Genomic DNA, 21,996 nt, shown 5'->3' with positions numbered 1-21,996 from the left:
ATGTGAGATCCTCATTGATGTGAATGCAGAGGAACTTAAAGCTGTTTACCCGCTCCACAGGTGTCTTCTTGATGGTCAAGGGTGTGTGTTCTCTGCTTTTTCTCTAGAAATCCACCACCAGCTCCTTGTTCTAGTTGATGTTAAGTGAGAGGTTGTTCTCCTGATACCATTTAGTCTGGATGCTCACCTCCTCTCTGTAGGCTGTCTCATCGTTGTCATCAGCGAATTTGATGTTTTTTCTCCATTCTGTCAGCGAGTTTTGTTTCCTTGCCGCTGTCGCCTCTGGTTTGCTTAATTGGAGAGTGTCATGATCCTGGCTCTTTCCTTCTCTTTTCTCATCCCTTGCCTCCCTCTGCTGGTTGTTTTATGTCCTACTTTCTCTTCTTACACTCTTACCCATTATCTCTACCTCTCATTACTGTCAGCTGGATCTCATTCTCTCATCATTACACCTATCCTCTATCTGCCTCTTTTGCCCTCGCTATATCTAGCTCTCTTTTTTCGTGTCTGTGTTGTCAGATTATTGTTTGACCTTGATGCACGTGGCTGAGTGTAACCGTGACTTCTCCAACCGTGAATTTATATCCTGTCTTGTCTTGTTCTGTCCTGTCTAAGTCGTGTTTACTTATCAAGCCTCAGTTTTTGCTGCTGTATTTCATCTCTTCTATGCTGTACCCAGTGTCCTTCGTTGAGAATAGCAGAGGGCTCTTCATCTCGCCTGTTGTCCAGATCTCACTGATCAAGAGCCATCGGGATCTGTGGCTGATATCTTCAGTTACTGTTTTGGGAAGAAGCAGCAAAGCACTCCTGAATTACCCTTTGTGAATATTTAGTTCTGTTTATCAGCCGTGTGGCACTTCCTAATTTGCTCATTAAAAAGACTGTACCTGCTTTTCGTTTCTGGACTCCTCTGTTTCATCACAGAATAATCAGACCAAAAGGATGGATCAGGCTATAGGTCACCTGATCCAGACTGCTTTAGAGATGCAGGGGGCGTTGCTGGGAAGGCACGATGAAGAACTCGCCATGGCTTGCCGTGTTGTGGATTCATTGTCCATTCAAGTGTCCAATCTTTCTCAGCAACTCCGCTTACTTCGTCCAGTCCTGGACTTACAGTCCAGTCCTCAGGATCCGCCCAAGCCACTGGTGAACAACCCTCCATGTTACTCTAGAGAACCCACAGAATGCCTGCCTTTCCTGACTCAGTGCAAGGTCGTCTTCTCGCTTCAGCCGTCTTCCTACTCCAGAGAGTGTTCCTGTATTGCCTATGTCGTCTCACTTCTCAAAGGAAGAACCCGCGAGTGGGGAACAGCTGTATGGAATGCCGAAGCCGAATGTCTGCTCAGTTAAACCCAGTTTAAGGACGAGATGTTGCGTGTTTTTGACCGCTCAGTCCATTGTCCAGAAGCCTCTCGCTCTTTGTCCTCGTTATGGAAGGGGCAACGCACCGTCACCAACTTTTCTGTGGATTTCCAGACCCTCTCCACTTGGTGTGGCTGGAATGAGCCAGCCCTGGTGGCCCGTTTCATTGAGGGCCTTGATGCCGAGATAAGGGACGAAATGTTGGCCCGAGAGGTACTGACTCGCCTTGATCCCCTGATCGATTCCGCCTTGCGAGTGGAGAAGCGCTTTGAGCAGCCGTCTTCTGACCACGCCCACTCCGTCTTCCACAGTCAGCTTTCCTTCTGTAGCCGCTATCGCTCCTGAACCGATGCAGCTGGGCGGAATCTGAATCTCGGCTGCTGAACACCAGCATCGGATTGTCAACCACCTCTGTCTCTACTGCGGCTCGGAGGGACATTACATTACTGCGTGCCTGGTAAAAGCCAGAGCTCAGCAGTCGTAAGAGGGAGACTGGTGAGCACCTCTTCTCTGGTCTTTCAACCGCACTCCCGGACCACCTTTCCTGTTTCTCTCCGCTGGGCCAATTCTTCTGCTTCCTGTCTAGCCTTGATATACTCTGGATCGGAGGGAAATTTTATGAACAAGAACTGGGCCCTGGAACAGGGTATTTCCCTCATAGATCTTCAGGATCCCACTTCTGTCTTCACCCTGGATGGTAGTGTTCTCGCCCAGGTTAACTGTTCCATAGCACCAGTGAGTCTCACCGTGTCCAGTAACCACAGAGAGGTTAAGTCCCCTGATACCACTGTAGTTTTGGGTCACCCATGGTTGACCAAACATAATCCTCATATTAATTGGGCTAAGAATTCCATACTCTCCTGGGGCCTTTCGTGTCATGTCAAATGTCTTGTGTCTGCTGTCGTTCCCTCCACCTCTCCTGCGGGGGTGGGGTTCTTTTTTTGTGAAGAAGAAGGATGGTACGCTGAGCCCCTGCATTGATTACAGAGGCTTGAATGACATAACGGTTAAGAACCAGTACCCGTTATCCCTTATGCCATCAGCTTTTGAAATTCTGCAGGGGGCACAATACTTCACAAAACTAGACCTTCGCAATGCCTATCATCTTGTACGTATCAAGGAGGGTGACGAGTAGAAGATGGCGTTTAATACAGCCCTCGGGCACTTTGAATATTGTGTTCTTCCGTTTGGGCTAGTCAACACCCCCTCCATATTTCAGGCTTTCATTAATGATGTCCTTAGAGACATATTAAACCTGTTCATGTTCGTTTACCTTTGATGATATTTTGATTTTCTCTCCGAATCTCCAAATACATATGCAACGTGTTAGACAGGTCCTTCAATGACTCTTGGAGAACCGTCTTTTTATCAAGCCAGAGAAATACACCTTTCACGCTCAATCTGTCACGTTTCTCGGTTTCGTTATCTCTTCCTAGGGTATTAGTATGGACCCTTTCAAAATTCACACTCTTACTGACTGGCCCAGGCCAGAGTCTCGTGTCGCCCTTCAATGTTTTCTGGGTTTTGCTAATTTGTATCAACGTTTTATTCTGAATTTCAGTCAGGTAGCAGCCCCCCTCACTGCGCTTACTTTGGTCAAGACTCAATTCTCCTGGACGGAGACTGCCCAGGCAGCCTTCGAGCATCTCAAATTGCTCTTTTCATTCGCTCCTATCCTTATCACCCCTGATTTAGAAAGGCAGTTAATTATCAAGGTCAATGCATCAGAGGTGGGTGTTGGGGCCATCCTCTCCCAGCGCTCCTCTGCTGATGAGCAGATTCACCCCTGCCCTTTTTTTCGCATCACCTTACTCCTGCTGAACAGAATTATGATGTGGGTAACCGAGAGCTTTTGGCCACCGGCTGGAGGGAGCTGCAGTCCCGTTTGAAGTCTGGACTGACCATAAGAATCTCGAATACATCCGATCAGCCAGGAGACTCAATGTACTCTTTACGTGCTTTGATTTTACTATCTCCTACCAGCCGGGGTGCAAGAATCTAAAGCCTGACACTCTCTCACGCCAATTCCCTTCTTCAGAGCCCGTGCCTACTGATGAGGGCATCCTCCCTCAGCAGGTCATAGTGGGCGCGGCCGTCTGGGGAATTGAACACTTGATCAAACGCGCCTTGTCTCGTACTCATACGCCTAGGCTCTGCCCTAAAGGGCTTTTGTTTGTGCCTCCATCCGTCCGTCGTGCTGTTCTTCAGTGGGGGCACTCATCTAAATTATTCGCTCACTCTGGGGTCAGAAGCACTATTGCAGCCGTTCGTCAGAGGTTTTGGTGGCCCTCCCAAGAGCGAGACATTCATCGCTTTATCGCATCCTGTTCAGTCTGCTCCCAAACTAAGGTCAGTAATAGACGCCCAGTGGGGTATCTTAGACCCTTGCCCATGTCGTCTCACCCATGGGCACAGATTGCTTTTGATTTCATTACTGGGCTCCCTTCCTCCAGAGGTAACCATGTTATTCTCACGGTTGTAGATCGCTTTTCTAAGGCCGCCCACTTTATTCCCTTTCCTAAACTCCCGTCCACCAGAGAGACTACCCAGATTGCCGTTGAACATGTTTTTTAGCATCCATGGTCTCCCCGAGAACGTAGTATCTGATAGAGGACCACAATTTTCCTCCCTCTTCTGGAAGTTTCACCCACAGACGAACGGTCAGACCGAACACCCTAACCAAACTATCAGTCGGCTGTTGTACAGTCTCACATTTCATAACCTCATCCTGTCATGCCCCTGGTCCGTGTCGAGGGCTCTCCCGTCTACCGAGTTCGTAGGTTACTTGATGTTCGCCCCAGGGGGAGGGGTCATCAATTTCTGGTCGATTAGGAGGGTTATGGTCCTGAGGAGAGATGCTGGATCCCCTCCCGGGACGATCTGGACCATTTGCTCATCGACAATTTTTTCAGCTCCCGTCAGTCCCCGTCTTCTAGTGCGCCAGGAGGCGCACCTTGAGGAGGGGGTACTGTCATGATCCTGGCTCTTTTCTTCTCTTTTCTCATCCCTTGCCTCCCTCTGCTGGTGGTTTTATGTCCTACTTTCTCTTCTTACACTCTTACCAATTATCTCTACCTCTCATTACCGTCAGCTGGATCTCATTCTCTCATCATCACACCTATTCACCTATCTGCCTCTTTTGCCGTCGCTATATCTAGCTGTATCTATCTTTGTGTCTGTGTTGTCGGATTATTGTTTGACCTTGATGTACATAGCTGAGTGTAACCGTGACTTCTCAGAAGTTATATCCCGTCTTGTCTTGTCTAAGTCGTGTTTACTTATCAAGCCTCAGTTTTTGCTGCTTTATTTCATCTCTTCTATGCTGTACCCAGTGGCCTCCGTTGAGAGTAACAGAGGGCTCTTCATCTCGCCTGTTGTCCAGATCTCACTGATCAAGAGCTGCCCGGATCTGCGGCTGATATCTTCAGTTACTGTTTTAGGAAGAAGCAACAAAGCACTCCTGAGTTACCCTTTGTGAAAATTTAGTTCTGTTTATCAGCCTTGTGGCACTTCCTAATTTGCTCATTAAAAACACTGTACCTGCTTTTCGTCTCTGGACCCCTCTGTTTCATCACAGGAGAGGCTTGATTTCCAGCGATTTCATCAACTTGATTGCACAAATACTATTTAAAATTACTAAGCTGAATGATGATATCACTTAATTCAATGATGAACTGCCTTTTTGCATTATTGACACATGATTTCCATTTTAATGCTGTTCAGTTGCTTTGTCACAATCTTTATTGCTAAAAAGCGCTATATAAATAAAGGTGACTTGACTTGACATACCAACTGTATAGTAAAAACATTAAAGTGAGTGATATTACAATTTATGATCGATATAAAATCATATTTTACTAAACAGCCACAGTGTACACTCTAACAGTAACTGTTAAATAAAATGTGAAATTATATATATACAGTGCAGACCAAAAGTTTGGACACACCTTCTCATTCAAAGAGTTTTCTTTATTTTCATGACTATGAAAATTGTAGATTCACACTGAAGGCATCAAAACTATGAATTAACACATGTGGAATTATATGTGGAATTATATACATAACAAAAAAGTGTGAAACAACTGAAAATATGTCATATTCTAGGTTCTTCAAAGTAGCCACCTTTTGCTTTGATTACTGCTTTGCACACTCTTGGCATTCTCTTGATGAGCTTCAAGAGATAGTCACCTGAAATGGTCTTCCAACAGTCTTGAAGGAGTTCCCCGAGAGATGCTTAGCACTTGTTGGCCCTTTTGCCTTCTGTCTGCGGTCCAGCTCACCCTTAAACCATCTCGATTGGGTTCAGGTCCGGTAACTGTGGAGGCCAGGTCATCTGGCGCAGCACCCCATCACTCTCCTTCTTGGTCAAATAGCCCTTGATGCCTTCAGTGTGACTCTACAATTTTCATAGTCATGAAAATAAAGAAAACTCTTTGAATGAGAAGATGTGTCCAAACATTTGGCCTGTACTGTATATATAAACCTTAATCACACTTGAAGCCAACACACCACCTCAAGTGGCAGCATATACATGCTAGAAGTTTGTTCACTCCCAAACCAGTCGATGAGCTTGTGTTACGCAAACTGAAAGCCTCTGGTAGGATCTCTGTGCCGTCTACTTTGTACAAAGCATATGGAGGTGATATCCAAATACCAATAAAACACATTTTCACGATAGGTAACAATTAAAATGCTGAGGCATTCCTCATTGCCTGTTGTCCACAACCACTGATAGATAGTGAAGATAGTTGATGTAATGACTGCTTTAACCATGGTGTCCTCTAAATTTGGAGAGGTCCCAAAAGGACCACTGCTGTCATACCAGTGTCCATTTGTGCTCTCAAAGGATGTACTCACAAATCCAAATGCTCCACAGTTCCGCCCATTAACAGTCCCACAATACAAGCTTTTACGATATAATTTTGCCCCTGGCAGCTGGGCTGAACTCCTGCATATGCAGAGTCTGGAGGTGGCATCTGAAATGACAGGGATCATTGAGAAGGGAACACATGATCAATCAAAAAACCCAATATGGGTTTGTATCAAGGTCTATGAAGCAGCTCATGTGAGGTCCAAATCCACTGCGATGACACTGGCTGGCTGAATCATTAAAGGTGCCACCAAGACCAGATCAATGCATTGTTTCTGCAAAGATATTTAACAAGTAATTTGTTTAACATGTACATCATGTTGACAACTGTGTGGTGCACACTTGGAATAGAATTTTCTTTGACTAGAGGGTTACTAAACAAAAAGTTACTTGAATACTGTTGTAGTTACATTTTCAAGTCGACTAGTTAAAAATGGCAAAAAATAAATAAATAAAATAATCTGCAAATGTTCTGAAAAAAAAAAACTATATAGAATAGTCTCATTTTCACCTCAATGACTCCCGATGTGTTTAACCAAACAGTTGCTTCTTTTCATTCACGTCCATAGTATTTTTCTAATGGGGACGAGCAATTGCTTGGTTACACACATACTTCAAAATATCTTTTTACCCTCAACAGAATAAATTTCGAATAAATTCCATCATTTCCAAAGATGGCGCCGTCCAGGTCGCTCCGCTTAGATTATGTTTTTATTAAATTTTTTACTTACCTTTGCTTTCTCTTTTAACACACATCACGTTTGACTGTGGGATTAAAATCTAGTTTCCAATGTAATAGGATGTACTTTGTGTTTTTACATTTTGAGGTTAAGATTATGACATTCTGAGATGATCAGGTCAAGCAGCCCAGTTTTCTGACACATTAACCTTTTGTCTTCATGCACTTCCTGCCTAAAGGCAAGGTCCCAACATAAAGGTGCCTGCTAAACCCAAGGCACAGCTGTGCCTTTGTTTCTATAATAATGTGAAGGTATGGGTGATACAATCAGGCACCTCTGTATTTAAATGACACTGTTATGCTGATGAGATCAAGGCTGGGAAAATGCCAATGTCTGGCACTTTCCTGATTGCATTTGCATTCTTTGTTTAGGTTGTCTTCACCTCTGTATATCCCGCCCCCTTGAAATGTATATAAACTACAATGTATTAATGGATAGTAAGACTTTTGATGACTACAGCACCACGCAGAGCGTTCTCAATAAATCATTCTGCTGAAGATTACCCAAGAGTCTCCTGGTCTTCTCTTCTGAGTTTCCAACATGACAAAGAAACAATTTTGGACATTGGACACCGCTTCACTGACCTGTTTCAGGACACTTTATCCTCCAACCCATTGTGGCCATCTGAGATTCTCCTGAATGCAGAGATGATCAATGGCTACTTGAATAACCAACTGAGGTGACGGATCAAGAAACACAGTGGGAAACGCACTGGGATTCACAAAAGACTGAGTAAAAAAGCTCACAGTCCTCCTCTACCGAGCATTCTGCTCGCCAATGTCCAGTCTCTGGAGAATAAGATAAACAATCTTAGAGCCAGGATAAGTTTCCAACGTGACATAAATGACTGTAACATCCTTTGTTTGTCTGAAACATGGCTCACGACCTCAGTCCCGGACACTGCTGTAATGCATTCTGATAACTTCTATGTCTTAAGGATGGATAGAACAGCCGAGGCTGACAAATCCAAAGGTAGAGGAGTGTGTTTCATGATTAACAAGAAATGGTGCCAGGAATACCTGCACTCTGTTGTGCTCCTGCTCACCTCATCTGGAACATCTATCCATTATTTGCTGCCCATTCTATTCCGAATTCCGAATACATTGGATCATTGCTACTCTCAGTTTAAGAATGCCTAAAAAGCTCGCTCACTACCGGCTTTTGGCAAATTGGATCATGCCACCATTTCCCTCACAAGAGCTGCTACAGGCGGCTCTTGATGACGTAGATGGGACATGTTTTGGTAAAGTTCATCTGACGTCAGAGAGTTCACAGTATTTTATTCTTGTATTTTTATTATATTCTTTATATTTATATTTATATTTATATATAGTATTCTTTAATAATTGCACTGTCCATGGAGTGGACCTGACTCACATTTCACTGCTGGTTATATATTCTCTATATAATCATGTTTGTGATATAAAAATCTTGAATCTTGAATTCAACAACTTTAGTGAGAGTAAATGAAAAATTTCATTATTGGGTGAACTATCCCTATAAGTCGTGCTTCAATTAATTACATTAAAAGTAATGTAGAATGTGGAATTTAAAAAAAAAAAGTTTTAATAATGTGTAACCATTTCATTTAGATTAAGCTTTATGATAGGTCTTACTCAGATATTTCCAAATTTACATTTACATTTAATTATTTAGCAGACGCTTTTAATCCAAAACGACTTACAAATCAGAACAATAGAAGCAGTCAGGTCAACAAGAGAACAACAACAGTATACAAGTGCCATGACAAGTCTCAGTTAGTGTAGTATAGAACGCCTAGCCAGGTTTTTTTTTTTTTTATATTGTCAAATACTGACAATATATTGTTGCAACATACCCATCCCAAACTGGAAAGATGACATGTTAGGAGGGGTTGATGTGTTGAGAATCTGAGAGGATACTGCAGATCATAAGTAAAGAGTTTTTTTTAATTTATGTATTGTATTGGTTAACACTTCACTCACCCATTGTATTCATTACACTGTTGTAATCATGCTCCTCCTACACCAGCACTCTCCATTTTGACATCTAACTTACTGCTTTTTCTGCTCCACAAACACCACCTTTTTACGCTAAGTCTAGCATGAATTAAATTCTCCCCAACTGTTCCACGCAAACCTGAAAGGCACTGCCTGATATGTATGATATTTATGACCAGACTACGGATGGACACTGACCTCAACGTCCATACAGTGCTTAGCACACACAATACACTCCCTGACAAAAATCCAAGTTGTAGGAACAACAAATAATAACTTGACTTCTAGTTGATCATTTGGAATCAGAAGTGGCTTATATGAAAGGCAAAGGCCTCTAGAGTATGCTTATTTTACCAAAATAAAATCTTATCATGCCTTGATTCTTTATTTAATTAGGACAGAAAGGTCAGACTTTGTTTAGACAAATGTCTTGTCGCATATTTAAAGGATTTAACCAATCATTAGAGTGTGACATGTGACAAATACTGTAATTAACACATTCCCAGGTGTGTAGAAGAACCCCAGCACACCCAACCTTCATTTTAAATGCATTCTGACCTCTGACAGCATCCCAGAGATTCAACCACAGACCAGAGTGCTGATCATCAAGAGCCTGGAGACCAAGTCTTCTGCTGAGGTGGCCGATATCTTTAATGTATCTAGACGTCAAGTGGAGAGGATAAGAAAAAAACTTAAGAAACTGGTGAAGTTCATGACAGGCCCAGATCAGGCAGACAGTTCGAGAGAACCGTCTGTTGGTTCAACAGTCCAGGGCCACCCCTTTTTCAACTGCAGCAGAGCTACATAAGAACTGATCACCAGAAACCCCTGTATCTACAAGAACAGTTTTCAAATTCTCTCACAAAGTGGTCTCAATGGCTGAATTAGTGCTCAGAAACCAGCATTAAACAGAAGACAACTAAAAAAAATCGTGTTGCATTTACCAAGGCCCACAGCTTGCAGGAAGGATGGACTGTGGAGAAGGTAGATTTTTTCAATTAATCATCTATTGAACTGCATCCCAATCGTCAAAAAAACTGCAGAAGACCTATTGGAACCTGCATGAACCCAAGATTCAGACAGAAAACTGTCAAGTTCAGTGTAGGAAAAATCATGGTTTGGGGTTACATTTAGTATGGGGGCGTGCGAGAGATCTGCAGAGTGGATGGCAATGTCAACAGCCTGAGGTAGCAAGACCTTGTTGCTGTCCATTACATTACAAACCACAAGAGAGGGGCAAATACTTCAGCAGAACGGCGCACCTTCTCATACTTCAGCCTCCACATCAAAGTTCCTGAAAGCAAAGAAGGTCAAGGTGCTCCAGGATTGGCCAGCCCAGTCACCAGACATGAACATTATAGAGCATGTCTGGGGTAAAATGAAGGAGGAGGCACTGAAGATGAAACCAAAATATCTTGATGAACTCTGGGAATCCTACAAGAATATTTTCTTTGCCATTACAGATGACTTTATTAATAAGTTTATCGGGGTCATTGCTGAGATGTATGGATGCAGTCCTCCAAGCTCATGGGAGTCATACACAATATTATTTTTTTCCACTGCATCACGACTTTATACTCTGTACTGTAAATTATTTATTTTAAGTGACAAGACTTTTGTCTAAGCAAAGTCTGACCTTTCTGTCCTAATTAAATAATTAAAAATCAAGGCATGATAAGATTTTATTTTGGTAAAATAAGTGTAATCTAGAGGCCTTTGCCTTTCATATAAGCTTCACTTCTGATTCCAGATGATCAACTAAAAATCTAGTTATTATTTGTTTCTACAACTTGGATAGGTGACAAGATTTTTGTGAGGGAGTGTAGTGTGCAAGCTCATTTTTCCATTACATAATAATAAAGATCAAGTGAGAATCTCTCTCTCTCTCTCTCTCTCTCTCTCTCTCTCTCACACACACACACCAAACATGGTTTTTGCATAAGTAAGTAGCACAACTGTTCTGAAGGATTGTGTCAAGTCACCTTTGTTAATATAGCGCTTTTAACAATACAGATTGTGACAAAGCAACTGAACAGCAATAAATAGGAAAATAGTGGTGTTAATAATGCAAAAAGGATAAAATAAGAAGAAATTGAATTCAGTGATGTCATCATCCAGCTCAGTTCAGTTTAAAAAGTATTAAGTCAACGAAAAGTGCAATCAAGTCAACGAAGTCACTGGAAATTAATTGTGCCCAACTAAGCAAGCCAGAGGCAACATTTGACACTGAAGACTGAAATAATAATGCTAAAAAAAACGTCTTTGATTACAATTTGAGATTTAGTTGAGTATTGCTTTCCTTTTTAAGACTGTAAAACTGCTTTGAATTAATTTGTATTGTATAAAACGCTATATAAATAAAGATTACTTGACTTAACTTGGATTTCAACCCAAATTTATATTAGCCTGATGTTGCTTCTGCCTCTTTGATTTTCAGCCTTGTTTGATGGAATTTAATGCATGGCTGAATATGCATGGTTTTCGTGATGAGGGAACTAGAAACACTAGAGATCAGAATGGACCCTGTGACCAATAAGAACACTTGAGATCGGAGAGGGCCCTGTGACCAATATAAAGGATTTTTAGGCTGCATTAATTAGGTAATCCGGAACCGGGAACACTTCCCATAACACCCGATGTACTTGCTACATCATAAGAAGAATGGCATCTAAGCTAATAATAGTCTGTTTCTCTCTTATTCTGAGGTCACCGTAGCCACCAGATCCAGTCTGTATCCAGATCAGAGGATCACTGCAGTCACCCAGATCCAGTACGTATCCAGACCAGATGGTGGATCAGCACCTAGAAAGGACCTCTACAGCCCTGAAAGACAGCGGAGACCAGGACAACTAGAGCCCCAGATACAGATCCCCTGTAAAGACCTTGTCTCAGAGGAGCACCAGGACAAGACCACAGGAAACATATGATTCTTTTGCACAATTTGACTTTGCTGCAGCCTGGAATTGAACTTCTGGTTTCGTCTGGTCAGAGGAGAACTGGCCCCCCAACTAAGCATGGTTTCTCCCAAGGTTTTTTTCTCCATTCTGTCACCAATGGAGTTTCGGTTCCTTGCCGCTGTCGCCTCTGGCTTGCTTAGTTGGGGTCACTTCATCTACAGCGATATCGTTCAATTGATTGCAAATGATTGCACAGACACTATTTAAACTGAACAGAGATGACATCACTGAATTCAATGATGAACTGTCATTTTGCATAATTGACACACTGTTTTCCTAATGAATGTTGTTCAGTTGCTTTGACACAATGTATTTTGTGCTATATAAATAAAGGTGACTTGCGTTGACCAATAGGAACACTCCAGATCGGAGCGGATCCTGTGACCAATAGGAACATTCGAGATTAGGTCAGGCCCTTTGACCAATAGGAACACTGGAAATTGGAGCGGGCCCTGTGACCAATAGGAACACTCCAGATCGGAGTGGCCCCTGTGACCAAAAGGAACACTGGAGATCAGAGCGAGCCCTGTGACCTATAGGAACACGGGAGATCGGAGCAGGCCCATCGACCAATGGGAACACTAGGAATGGGACTGGTGACCAATAGGAACACTGGATTGAATCAAAATTTAACTTACCTAGGCATAATAACACTAGTGTCTACTGCAGAGCTGCTTTCAGTAGAGCAATTTCAGAGTTCAAGAGTTCAACTCTTCATAATGAATTGACTTTACATGGTTAACCGAACAAACACGGAGCTGGCTGAAGCTGAATAAAAAAATGACACCAATTTACTGTCCTGATGAAGCTGCTTGACAGCAGAATTTGCAAGCAAGTTTACATTCACTTTCCAGTATAATACTTTGAAAATGCTTTTGTACAAAGTGCCAGTAAAAAAAAAAAAAAAAGCCTTGAACTGAAGCACAGGGTTTTTTTTTTCTACATGGTTTGAATTTAGAACCAAAACAATTTGAGAAAATCTGAGTTCTTATATCCACTAAGTTTTACAAGACTAATTTTGTCCAAAACCCTTATACGTAAGAAAAAGGAGCATTAGTTAACCGTTCCTAACTAGCCTAGTTTGAGCCCTACCTAGTAATACCAAACATTACACACCTTTCCTATTTCTAGAATGCAAATGCATAAAGCTGGTTCATATTTGGGGTCATTTTGCTGCATTTACAGTCATGTACAGCCAGTATCAACAGTGTGGTTTTGAGCACATTGAAAAATTAACCCAAATTACATAACTGGTTCAGGGTGTTCAGAGTTTGGAAAATGCTCAATTTCTCCCATCACTGCAACAGTAATCGGTGTACACCATAGCCATGCAATTGCAACAGTTACAGAAGCAGGAAAGTTAAAGCACTAATATCTGAAGCGACGGTGTAAAATTTGTGGTGAGGATGTACAGTAAAACCCAAAACAAAATGTAATTTTCACTCAAAACATTCAGCTCTTCACGAAGAGTGTCAGCTTCCAAAAATGCAAACAGTACATCAAGTACCACAGACCCAGCTACTATAAAATTATGCAGAAAGTCAGACTGACAAAACTAAAGCTTTATTTTTCATCATACAGAATGAACTTAATTTTTTTTCCTCAATTTTAAACCAATTTCTGTACCTCTAGTACAAACATCTGAAACAAAACATTCTCTAAACCAAATTCATGCAAGCACATTTGTACACAAAAAAAAAAAAAAAAGAAAAGAAAACTATTTGTCAGCCACCTTAGTTGGACGGATACTGAACAGATCTCGGAGGTTTACTTCAGGATCAACATGGTGAGGAATTTTACGCTCATTGAAGAGGCCAGTCAGATCAGCTTCCAGTTTAGCCCTCTGAGAGATCTTCATGCGCAGTGAAAAGAGAGCTCTAAGATCTTCAATCAGAGGACGGCGATTTCGCCCTTCCAAACGTTTCTGCCAACTCTTGCTGCTCCGCTTATGTTGGTGCTTAACACAGAAACGGAGTTAAAATTAAATCAAAGGGATTTAATTATACAAACACCAATGGAATTTAATGCGCTACCACATTTATGCTGTTAATCAAGCAGATTTTAAACACGAGTCAACTTTTGAAGTGGATAAAAAAAAAAATTGGCTTTAGGTCAACTTTGAAAGGCCATGATCCACTTCAAATTTGTACAGTACTGCAAGGGACAGAGCTACCTTGAGTTTGGCCACATCAGGTTCGTGACGCAACAGGTGGCGGATAAGGCTTTCCTGTTGAAACACGTGAGGCATGGGTTACTAGCACATTACAGCTCCACACATACGCAAACTTGAACATGAAGTCAAAACTGTAGTTGTGACTTCCAGAATTCAACTTTTTTTTAACACATTGTTACTTGGCTTTAAGAGACAAAATGTCAAAAGACCATTCTACAATCCTTTCTACACTCATACTCACACGCATGGCAAAACTCTTGCTGCAGCCAGGAAAGGAACAACGGTGTGAAAGCAGCTGTAGATGGATCTTCCGAATATGGTGTTGCAGGTTAAAGGTGGTGGAAAAGTAAGCCTGGCAGCCCTGACTTGGACAGAGCAGAACTGGCTTCTGTAATGCATGCGTCCGCTTGTGTCTCCTCAGAGCATCTCGCTTCCTGAAGGCTTTTTTACATACCATACAGGAGAATGATGCTGTTGACAACAGGAAACCTCTTTACAGCTATGGTGTAAACCATAACTAGCACTAAAAGCTCACCACTTACAGAAAACAGAAGTTTAAGCAATCAAATGGATTCACCAGTTTACCTGGGTGACTTGCCATGTGTTTTTGTAAGTTCCTCCAAGTGTGAACACTGATTGGGCATTCAGCATGAGGACAGCGATAACCTGAATAAAAAATACTGGGTGGGTGATGAAGTGCTCATTGTAGTAGTCTCACTTAAGCCCTTCTGATACTACACGCCCACCATATGTATAAAAGTCGCCATTTTACTACATTTGAGAAACCTAACTGAAACTCATGCATCTTAATGGTTTTGGCCCAAATACTCTGATTCACAGAAAACAGAGGTCACACCCAATTTAATGTTCAAGTCCCAGTACAGCTTTGCCAATAATCTAAACTTCAAAGGATTTAAAAGCTTGTACCTCAAGAGTTTGGGAATATGCACTCCACTTCCCTGCATTATATTGTTTAAATTTTTACTAAAACAAGTTCATTACACAAGGAAGCATTCAAAAAAAAAAAAAAAAAAATCACGTCAGGGAAAAACGCCAGGACATGTACACTTCGCAATAGAGGAACCTCACCTGAATGTCTTCGGTCATGCGCTTTCCGCACAATGTGAGACTCGAACCTCATTCCACAGCCACTCTTCAAGCATCTTAAACATGAAAAATTAAGATGTTTTCACTGTATTTTACTTTTTGTGGTTAGAGTTGCATTGGTTGTTTAAACATTATGCAGACGGACCTGAAACCGGATGTACCGTGCGTCGCCAGGTGCAGTTTTAACGCTCGCCGTTTCCTAAACGTCTTTGCGCACTGTGGCTCTTTACACTGAAAACAGACTCCGTGTTGATAACGAGTATAAAGAGAGTTAACGCGAACAGCAAAATGTGACTAGTAATTGTGTGTTGGGAAAGAAAGGCTACCTTGAAACATTCGCGTTCTGCGCTGTGAGCGTAGCGCACGTGCCTCTTAAGTTTGTCAGCAGTGAAGAAGCTCTTGCCACACGCAGCGGCACTGCACCTGCTCCACAGGAACCACAAACAGATGTACAAGGAGGAGTAAGTGGTTATTCACAGATGTAGTTAAAAACTAGCCATTTTTTTTCTACCCCCATGCCAATCATTTTAAACAGACATTCCACAGAACACCAATTAATACTAATTAAACGTAAAACTACAAGTAAGCTTATACAGGTCTCATTACAGGATATAGAAAATAGAAGCTGGTCGTTTTTAACGACGTTATACTTCAAGTCTTTCACCCCGCTGTGAGTTAAAGCATGTCGGCCCAGGTGCGATTTGCGGGTGAAACTGCGTCCACATTCGGTTACAGCACACTTGTGAGGTCGCTGAAAAAAACAACATTCCGATCAAACCCAGAAAAGAGAATTTTAAACGCGTCTTTTCAAGAAAACAATAACGGGACTCACTGCACCGGTATGCACGGTCTCGTGCTCAAGCAGACGCCACTGACGAGTGAATGTCGCTCCACAATCGGTGTAAGCGCAATTAAACAGCTGCTGTCGCGGCACAACGTCTTCTTTCTTAACCACCTGTGCGTTCATCATCTTCAAATGCGTATGCAACTGTATCAGTGCCTTTTCAATGTGATTATTATTACTTTGCTTCGTCCAATTCACATTAATAAGTAAGAGAGTTTCTCGGCTTTGTGAGCTATATACACTCCGGTCACCTGCAGATGGTTACGCTAATGACTTTTGGTAATAAGACAAAGGTTATCCAATGTAATGAGAACACAGTCGTGTTAAGAACAAATTGGTCTGAATAAAGATTACATTAGATTAAAGGTCAATGTGCATTTTATCTAGCGCTTAATTAAAAATAATAAAACATAAAGATACCAACAACTACAAATTCGACTTCCTATATACGGCTTTGCTCACATTTATACATACCCTTGGTAAATATTATCAAAGAACATTGTGAAAATAAACCTGTAGGCCTATCATTAATCCTTTTGATCTTAATGTAAAAAAAAAAAAAAAAAACTTTTCACTGGAGATTTTAAGGGGGTGGGGGTGAGAGGTATGATTTCTCATTATGAAATAAATGTTTTTCTCTGATACATATTGGCCACAATTTATCACACTCTTTATCCAATACGTTTTGCAACCACCTGATGCCAAGAGAGCAGTTCTGAATCTTCACCTATAATGCCTGAAGAGTTTGGAAAACATTTGACAAGAGTTTAGAGACCATTCCTTCATCCAGAATCACTCCAGACCCTTCAGATTTCCAGATCATGTTGGTGCTTTTCCTCTGTAGTTTACCCCACTCATTTTCTATAGGGTTCTTAAAAAGTTAATTTCATCTGACTTAGAAGCCAGTCCTGTGTGAAATTCCAGTAGTTTCTAGCAAATAAATATGATGGAGTTTTGGGATAAGAGCATTTTCTTTTCTGGATTTTTCCTAAAACACTCACAAACAACATGTGATGTACTGTAGATGCTGTTTGATATATATATATATATATATATATATATATATATATATATATATATATATATATATATATATATATATATATATATATATATCAGCATCAAAAGAGCAATTAAAAGTGTTGTTTGTAGGGATCCACCAACAAACATGGGAGTCTCCATAGGGCACAATGGGTTACAATCTGACTCCATTTTATTATGACGTCGAATTTAGGTTGAAAGGCAAATTGGTTGATTGTCTATCTCTAATTTTTACTATTATTATTCTGACATTTATTTTAGTTTACTCTTTGTTTTATATTTACTCGTTCATTAGGATCTATGTCGCTCAGGGTGTATCACGCAGGCAGATGTACGTGTACCCCACGATCATAAACACTCCAGTTATTAGTCAGAGGTTATGACTAACTATTTAATAGACCGCCTTATGCTTGTCATTCCTTAAATAGTGGTTCTGTTTAGCCCCCTACAGTCAAATATGGAACAACTTATTTAAAGCTCAAACAATAATCAGAGGTTATGGCTAGCACTGTGAAATATGCTATTCCAGTCGTGTTTTGCATAGCCCCCATTAATAAATCTAATTATATAACAAATATATTGAGACAATAACCAGAGGTTATGGCTAGTACTATGAAGTATACCCCAAAAATGCTAATATTCAAATAGTATTTTGTCTAGCCTCCATAGTAAATGCAACTACATAACATCTTAACTAAAGTCAAGCAATTAGTCAGAAATCTATAATCTCACCTGATGGGGCCCATGCTCCATTTTACCTGAGATTTAGTATATACTAACCCTGGATGCAGATTTGTGGTATCATATGCCTTCACTTAATCTCCTTGAGAAAATCATTTCAGATTAAATCAAATGTAACAATTTATTATCAGTCAGGTAAGAATTATGACAATTAAATAGCAAATTCAAAAATATATAAAACCAATACAAGACATCAAATTCTCAAAGATGAATCTAAGAGTAAAAGATGCATAGCTGACTTTTGGTGAAATACATAATATGAAGTTTGTCAACAACCTTCTTACCATGGGCTCATTCTTGCTACAGAAGGCACAATAATGTTTTGCCACTTCGCTAATATAACCAGACCAGAACAAAGAAATCTTCAAATCAGTCGTAAAAACATAAAAGACATTTTGGTAGTTAGGGTCTCGTAACACACCTAGTTTTCGGGATGAAAACAAATGGTTATCAAAGATCATCTCCCACATCAGAAGAACGGGTTTTGTTGTGTTTATTCTTGTCTGTTCTGTTAATGTGAGAGTGAAACCACCTTACCAGTTGCACCTAAAGTATTTAGAGTCAAGGCCAAAAATATCTGCACCCTTGGTAAATATGTTCAAAGAAGGCTGTGAAAATTCATCTGCATTGTTAATCCTTTTGATCTTTTATTTAAAAAAAAATCACAAAAATCTATTATTTCATTGGATAATAAGAATTTAAAATGGGAGGAAATATCATTATGAAATACATTTTTTTCTCTCTAATACACATTGGCCACAATTAAGTGCACCCTTTTATTCAATACTCTTTGAAACCTCCATTTGCCAGTTTAACAAGTCTAAATTTTCTCCTATAATGTCTGATAAGGTTGCATGATGAGAACACCTGACAAGAGATCAGAGACAATTCCTTCATCCAGAATCACTCCAGAACCTTTAGATTCCCAGCTCCATGTTGGTGCTTCTTCTCTTCAGTTCACTCCTCTCATTTTCTATGGGTTCAGGTCAGAGGACTGGAATGGCTATAACAGAAGCTTGGTTTTGTGCTCAGCGATCCATTTCTGTGTTGTTTTTGAGGTTTGTGTTTGGATTATTGTAAATTTGGAAGATCCAAACTTGGCCCATTATAAGATTCCCTTACCAAAAAGTAGTATACTTCAATTTTATATTATTAAGTATACTTAAGTAAAGTTCAAGTATATTTTTAAGTATACTTTATGTAGCAAATATCAGTGTTCTATTAGTATTTGTGTAAGTGTACTGTTTCAATACTCCTTGGGACTAAATTGGCCCACTTTCTCGTATATAAAAGTATACTTTTTTTGGATACGTTAAGTATAACAGTAGCAAGTATACTAATAAGTTTTCTTTAAGTGATATTTGATTATGCAACGCGATATCCTGAAGCGGTGGCCCTCCGCAACATTTCCGCTAAAAGTGTTGCGGATGCCCTGTTTCGGATGCCAAAAAGTAATATTTTGTTATATGAATATCTAAACATCCAAAACATCCAATGAAAGAACAGGGTATCTGCTTGGAAACAAAAACATTTTATTATAGCTTCATGCATTCTTTTTTAAACACTTCAATGTGGGTAAGTTTCATAAAAAATAAAGAAATAACATTTTTAACAAAAAGCTGAAAAAAGACTATGAATTGGATTCAGAATGATAAATGGAGTCGATCAACACCCCAAAGCTTGACTGTAATTATTTCCTCTTCATCCGTCAGCATTTTATTCCATAACGTTACAGTTTTGATGCTGTTTCGTGTCAGATGATCGTGTTAGATAACATGTTAGTATCTGTTGTTTATTTTTTCTTCTTCACTTTTGTTTTTTTCTTTATTCTGTGCAGAAGATGTGTACTAGTACCCTCTATTGTATAATAATGAAAACACAGGTTCTAGGATTATAGCTCAAATATATTTAGACTTTTTGTAAGTATAAGCCAAGTGTCACGGCTTACGCTGCTGGAAGGAACACGAAGCCGAGGGATAAACGAAACAAGGATTTATTTAATCAAACATAAACAAGGTAAGTAGTAAATAACAGGTGGCAAGAGGCAAGTGGCAAGTAACAGGTGACAAATAGACAAGTTGACATTTAGACGAGTAACAAATGGACAAGTAACTAGTAGACGAGTAGACCCGACAAAACAGAACTGAAAGGACAAGGCTTTTGTACAACGGATAATTGGGGAAACACAGGTGGATGGCATGACTAAATTAACAGGGACATGGAACACATGGGGAAATGAAGAGACACACCTGGAAACTAATCAAACCAGACACGGAAGACAGAAACTGGGTCACAGGGGCAAAAACACACAAAATGAGTCCAGGTGTGTGACACCAAGTATACTTAAATGTCAATTTAAGTATATTTCTGAGGATTACATAAAGCGCATTTCTGAGAAGTACATAAAAAGAAAACTAAAAGCATACTTTCCTATTTTTAGTTTAAAAGAAGTATACTAATAGCACACTTGAATAAACTTATTTTTCATAAGGGTATCTAACAGAGTCAGTCACTTACTGAATTTTTATTTGTTGGTATTTTATAGAATCCATGATGCCATGCCATCTAAACAAGATGTCCAAGATCTCCAGCAGAAATATAGGCCCACAACATAAAAAATACAGCAGTAAATTTCATTATACACATGGGGTACTTTTTATCTCTGTGTTTACCAAACCCATCTTGAGTGTTTGCAGCTAAAAAGCTCATTTTTTAGTTTCATTTCACCATAGAAGCCAGTCTTATTTGAAGTTCCAGTCATGTCTGACAAATGAATATGCTTGTTTTTGGATGAGCTATGATAACTTTTCTTGAAACCCTCCCAAACAAGAGGGTGATGTAGGTTCTGTCTGACAATTTTTTAAAGGTTTTCTGCACCCGAAACTCAATTATTTTCTGCGATTCTCCAGCTGTGAGTCTTTAGCCACTCAAACTCTCCTTCTCACTGTGCATTAGGATGATATAGACACACGTCCTCTTCCAGGCAGTTTCGTAACATTTTATGTTGATTGGAAATTCTTAATTATTGCCCTGATGGTGGAAATAAGAATTTTCACTGCTTTAGCTCTTTTCTTAAAGCCACTTCACTAATTTTTGAAGCTTAATTATCTTTTGCTGTAAATCAGAAATATATTCTTTGTTTTTTGTCATTTTGATTGATGATTAAGGGAATTTGAGCATTGTTTTCCCTCCACTTTATATTTCTGTGAAACAGGAAGTCATGGCTGGATAATTTCATGTTTATAATCACGCTGGAGTTCCTTAAAATTGTGAACATGAATGGGAATATACTTGTAGTATGTTCGTGAGAGGAAAGGAAGAGGACAAAGGGGTCGGCTGGACTGCTGACGTATTTATTAAACTAAAATAACAGAAAGTTCACAAACACCAAACGGTGACTTTTACTCTGACACGTTCGCACAATACTTTCGGTTTACTCCTTCCGGTTTCTGTTTCCGGCTCGGGTCAGCAGTCCGTCTCTCTCTCGCCTGCTTCTGTCTCTTCTGGCGTTTTATACTCTCTCCGCGCCAATTACTGAAACAAGAAACAGGTGTTGATAGTTTTTGCCCAAAACACTCACTTACCGCTCGTCTCCTGATTCTCTCTCCCGCTGCAGACTTCGCTAAACCACAACCCCCCTGCCACATACCCCCACCGCCCGTCTCAGGCCGGGGAGCCATCCGGCCTGCAACCCCCCCCCTCCCCCCCCATTTCTGGAGGGGAAGTCGGCCACCGCCATCTGAACACCCGGCCTGTGGATCACCTTGAACTTAAAAGGCTGAAGAGCTAGATACCAACGAGTGATCCGCGCGTTGGTGTCCTTCATGCGGTGGAGCCACTGCAGCGGAGCGTGGTCCGAACAGAGGGTGAACTCCCGTCCCAGGAGATAATAGCGGAGGGTGAGGACGGCCCATCTGATGGCAAGGCACTCTTTCTCTATGGTGCTGTACTTAGCCTCTCTCTTTGAGAGCTTCCGGCTAATGTACAGCACTGGCCGTTCCTCTCCCTCTATCTCCTTGGACAAGACTGCCCCCAGCCCCCTGTCCGACGCGTCTGTCTGCAACAGAAAAGGGAGAGAAAAATCAGGAGAGTGTAACAACGGCCCGCCACACAGAGCAGCCTTACCTGGGTAAAGGCCTGCTGACACGGCTCCGTCCACTGGACCGTACCTGGCACCTCCTT

The 21,996-nt window shown here is 40.8% G+C and overlaps 1 protein-coding gene and 1 long non-coding RNA gene across 2 annotated transcripts in view; both read right to left on the bottom strand.

The window, feature by feature from the left end:
• The window catches only part of LOC132145718 (uncharacterized), a 383,521-nt gene that overhangs the window by 158,942 nt on the left and 202,583 nt on the right, over window positions 1–21,996 (bottom strand). The gene's annotated exons all lie outside the window — the stretch shown is intronic.
• On the bottom strand, window positions 13,450–16,245 carry 42sp43 (P43 5S RNA-binding protein). Its single transcript, XM_059555380.1, has 9 exons — window positions 16,021–16,245; window positions 15,839–15,939; window positions 15,515–15,611; window positions 15,334–15,419; window positions 15,171–15,244; window positions 14,667–14,747; window positions 14,323–14,552; window positions 14,082–14,135; window positions 13,450–13,865 (listed from the first exon to the last, which is right to left on the bottom strand). Exons 1-9 carry the CDS (start codon window positions 16,156–16,158, stop codon window positions 13,626–13,628), a joined length of 1,101 nt encoding a protein of 366 aa, XP_059411363.1. The 5' UTR covers window positions 16,159–16,245; the 3' UTR covers window positions 13,450–13,625.

Source organism: Carassius carassius, chromosome 8 (genome assembly GCF_963082965.1).
Source record: "Carassius carassius chromosome 8, fCarCar2.1, whole genome shotgun sequence".
Classification (NCBI taxonomy): Eukaryota; Metazoa; Chordata; class Actinopteri; order Cypriniformes; family Cyprinidae; genus Carassius; species Carassius carassius.
This window is presented reverse-complemented; position numbering and strand designations above follow the sequence as displayed.

What these genes read in the sequence shown, in the direction of transcription:
- 42sp43 (XM_059555380.1), bottom strand. Translation starts at nt 16,158, where the DNA reads ATGATGAACGCACAGGTGGTTAAGAAAGAAGACGTTGTGCCGCGACAG. An exon ending in GCATGACCGAAGACATTCAG is followed by an intron (nt 14,748 to 15,170) that starts GTGAGGTTCCTC and finishes TTTTTTATTCAG; the next exon opens with GTTATCGCTGTCCTCATGCT. An exon ending in ACACATGGCAAGTCACCCAG is followed by an intron (nt 14,553 to 14,666) that starts GTAAACTGGTGA and finishes TGTTGTCAACAG; the next exon opens with CATCATTCTCCTGTATGGTA.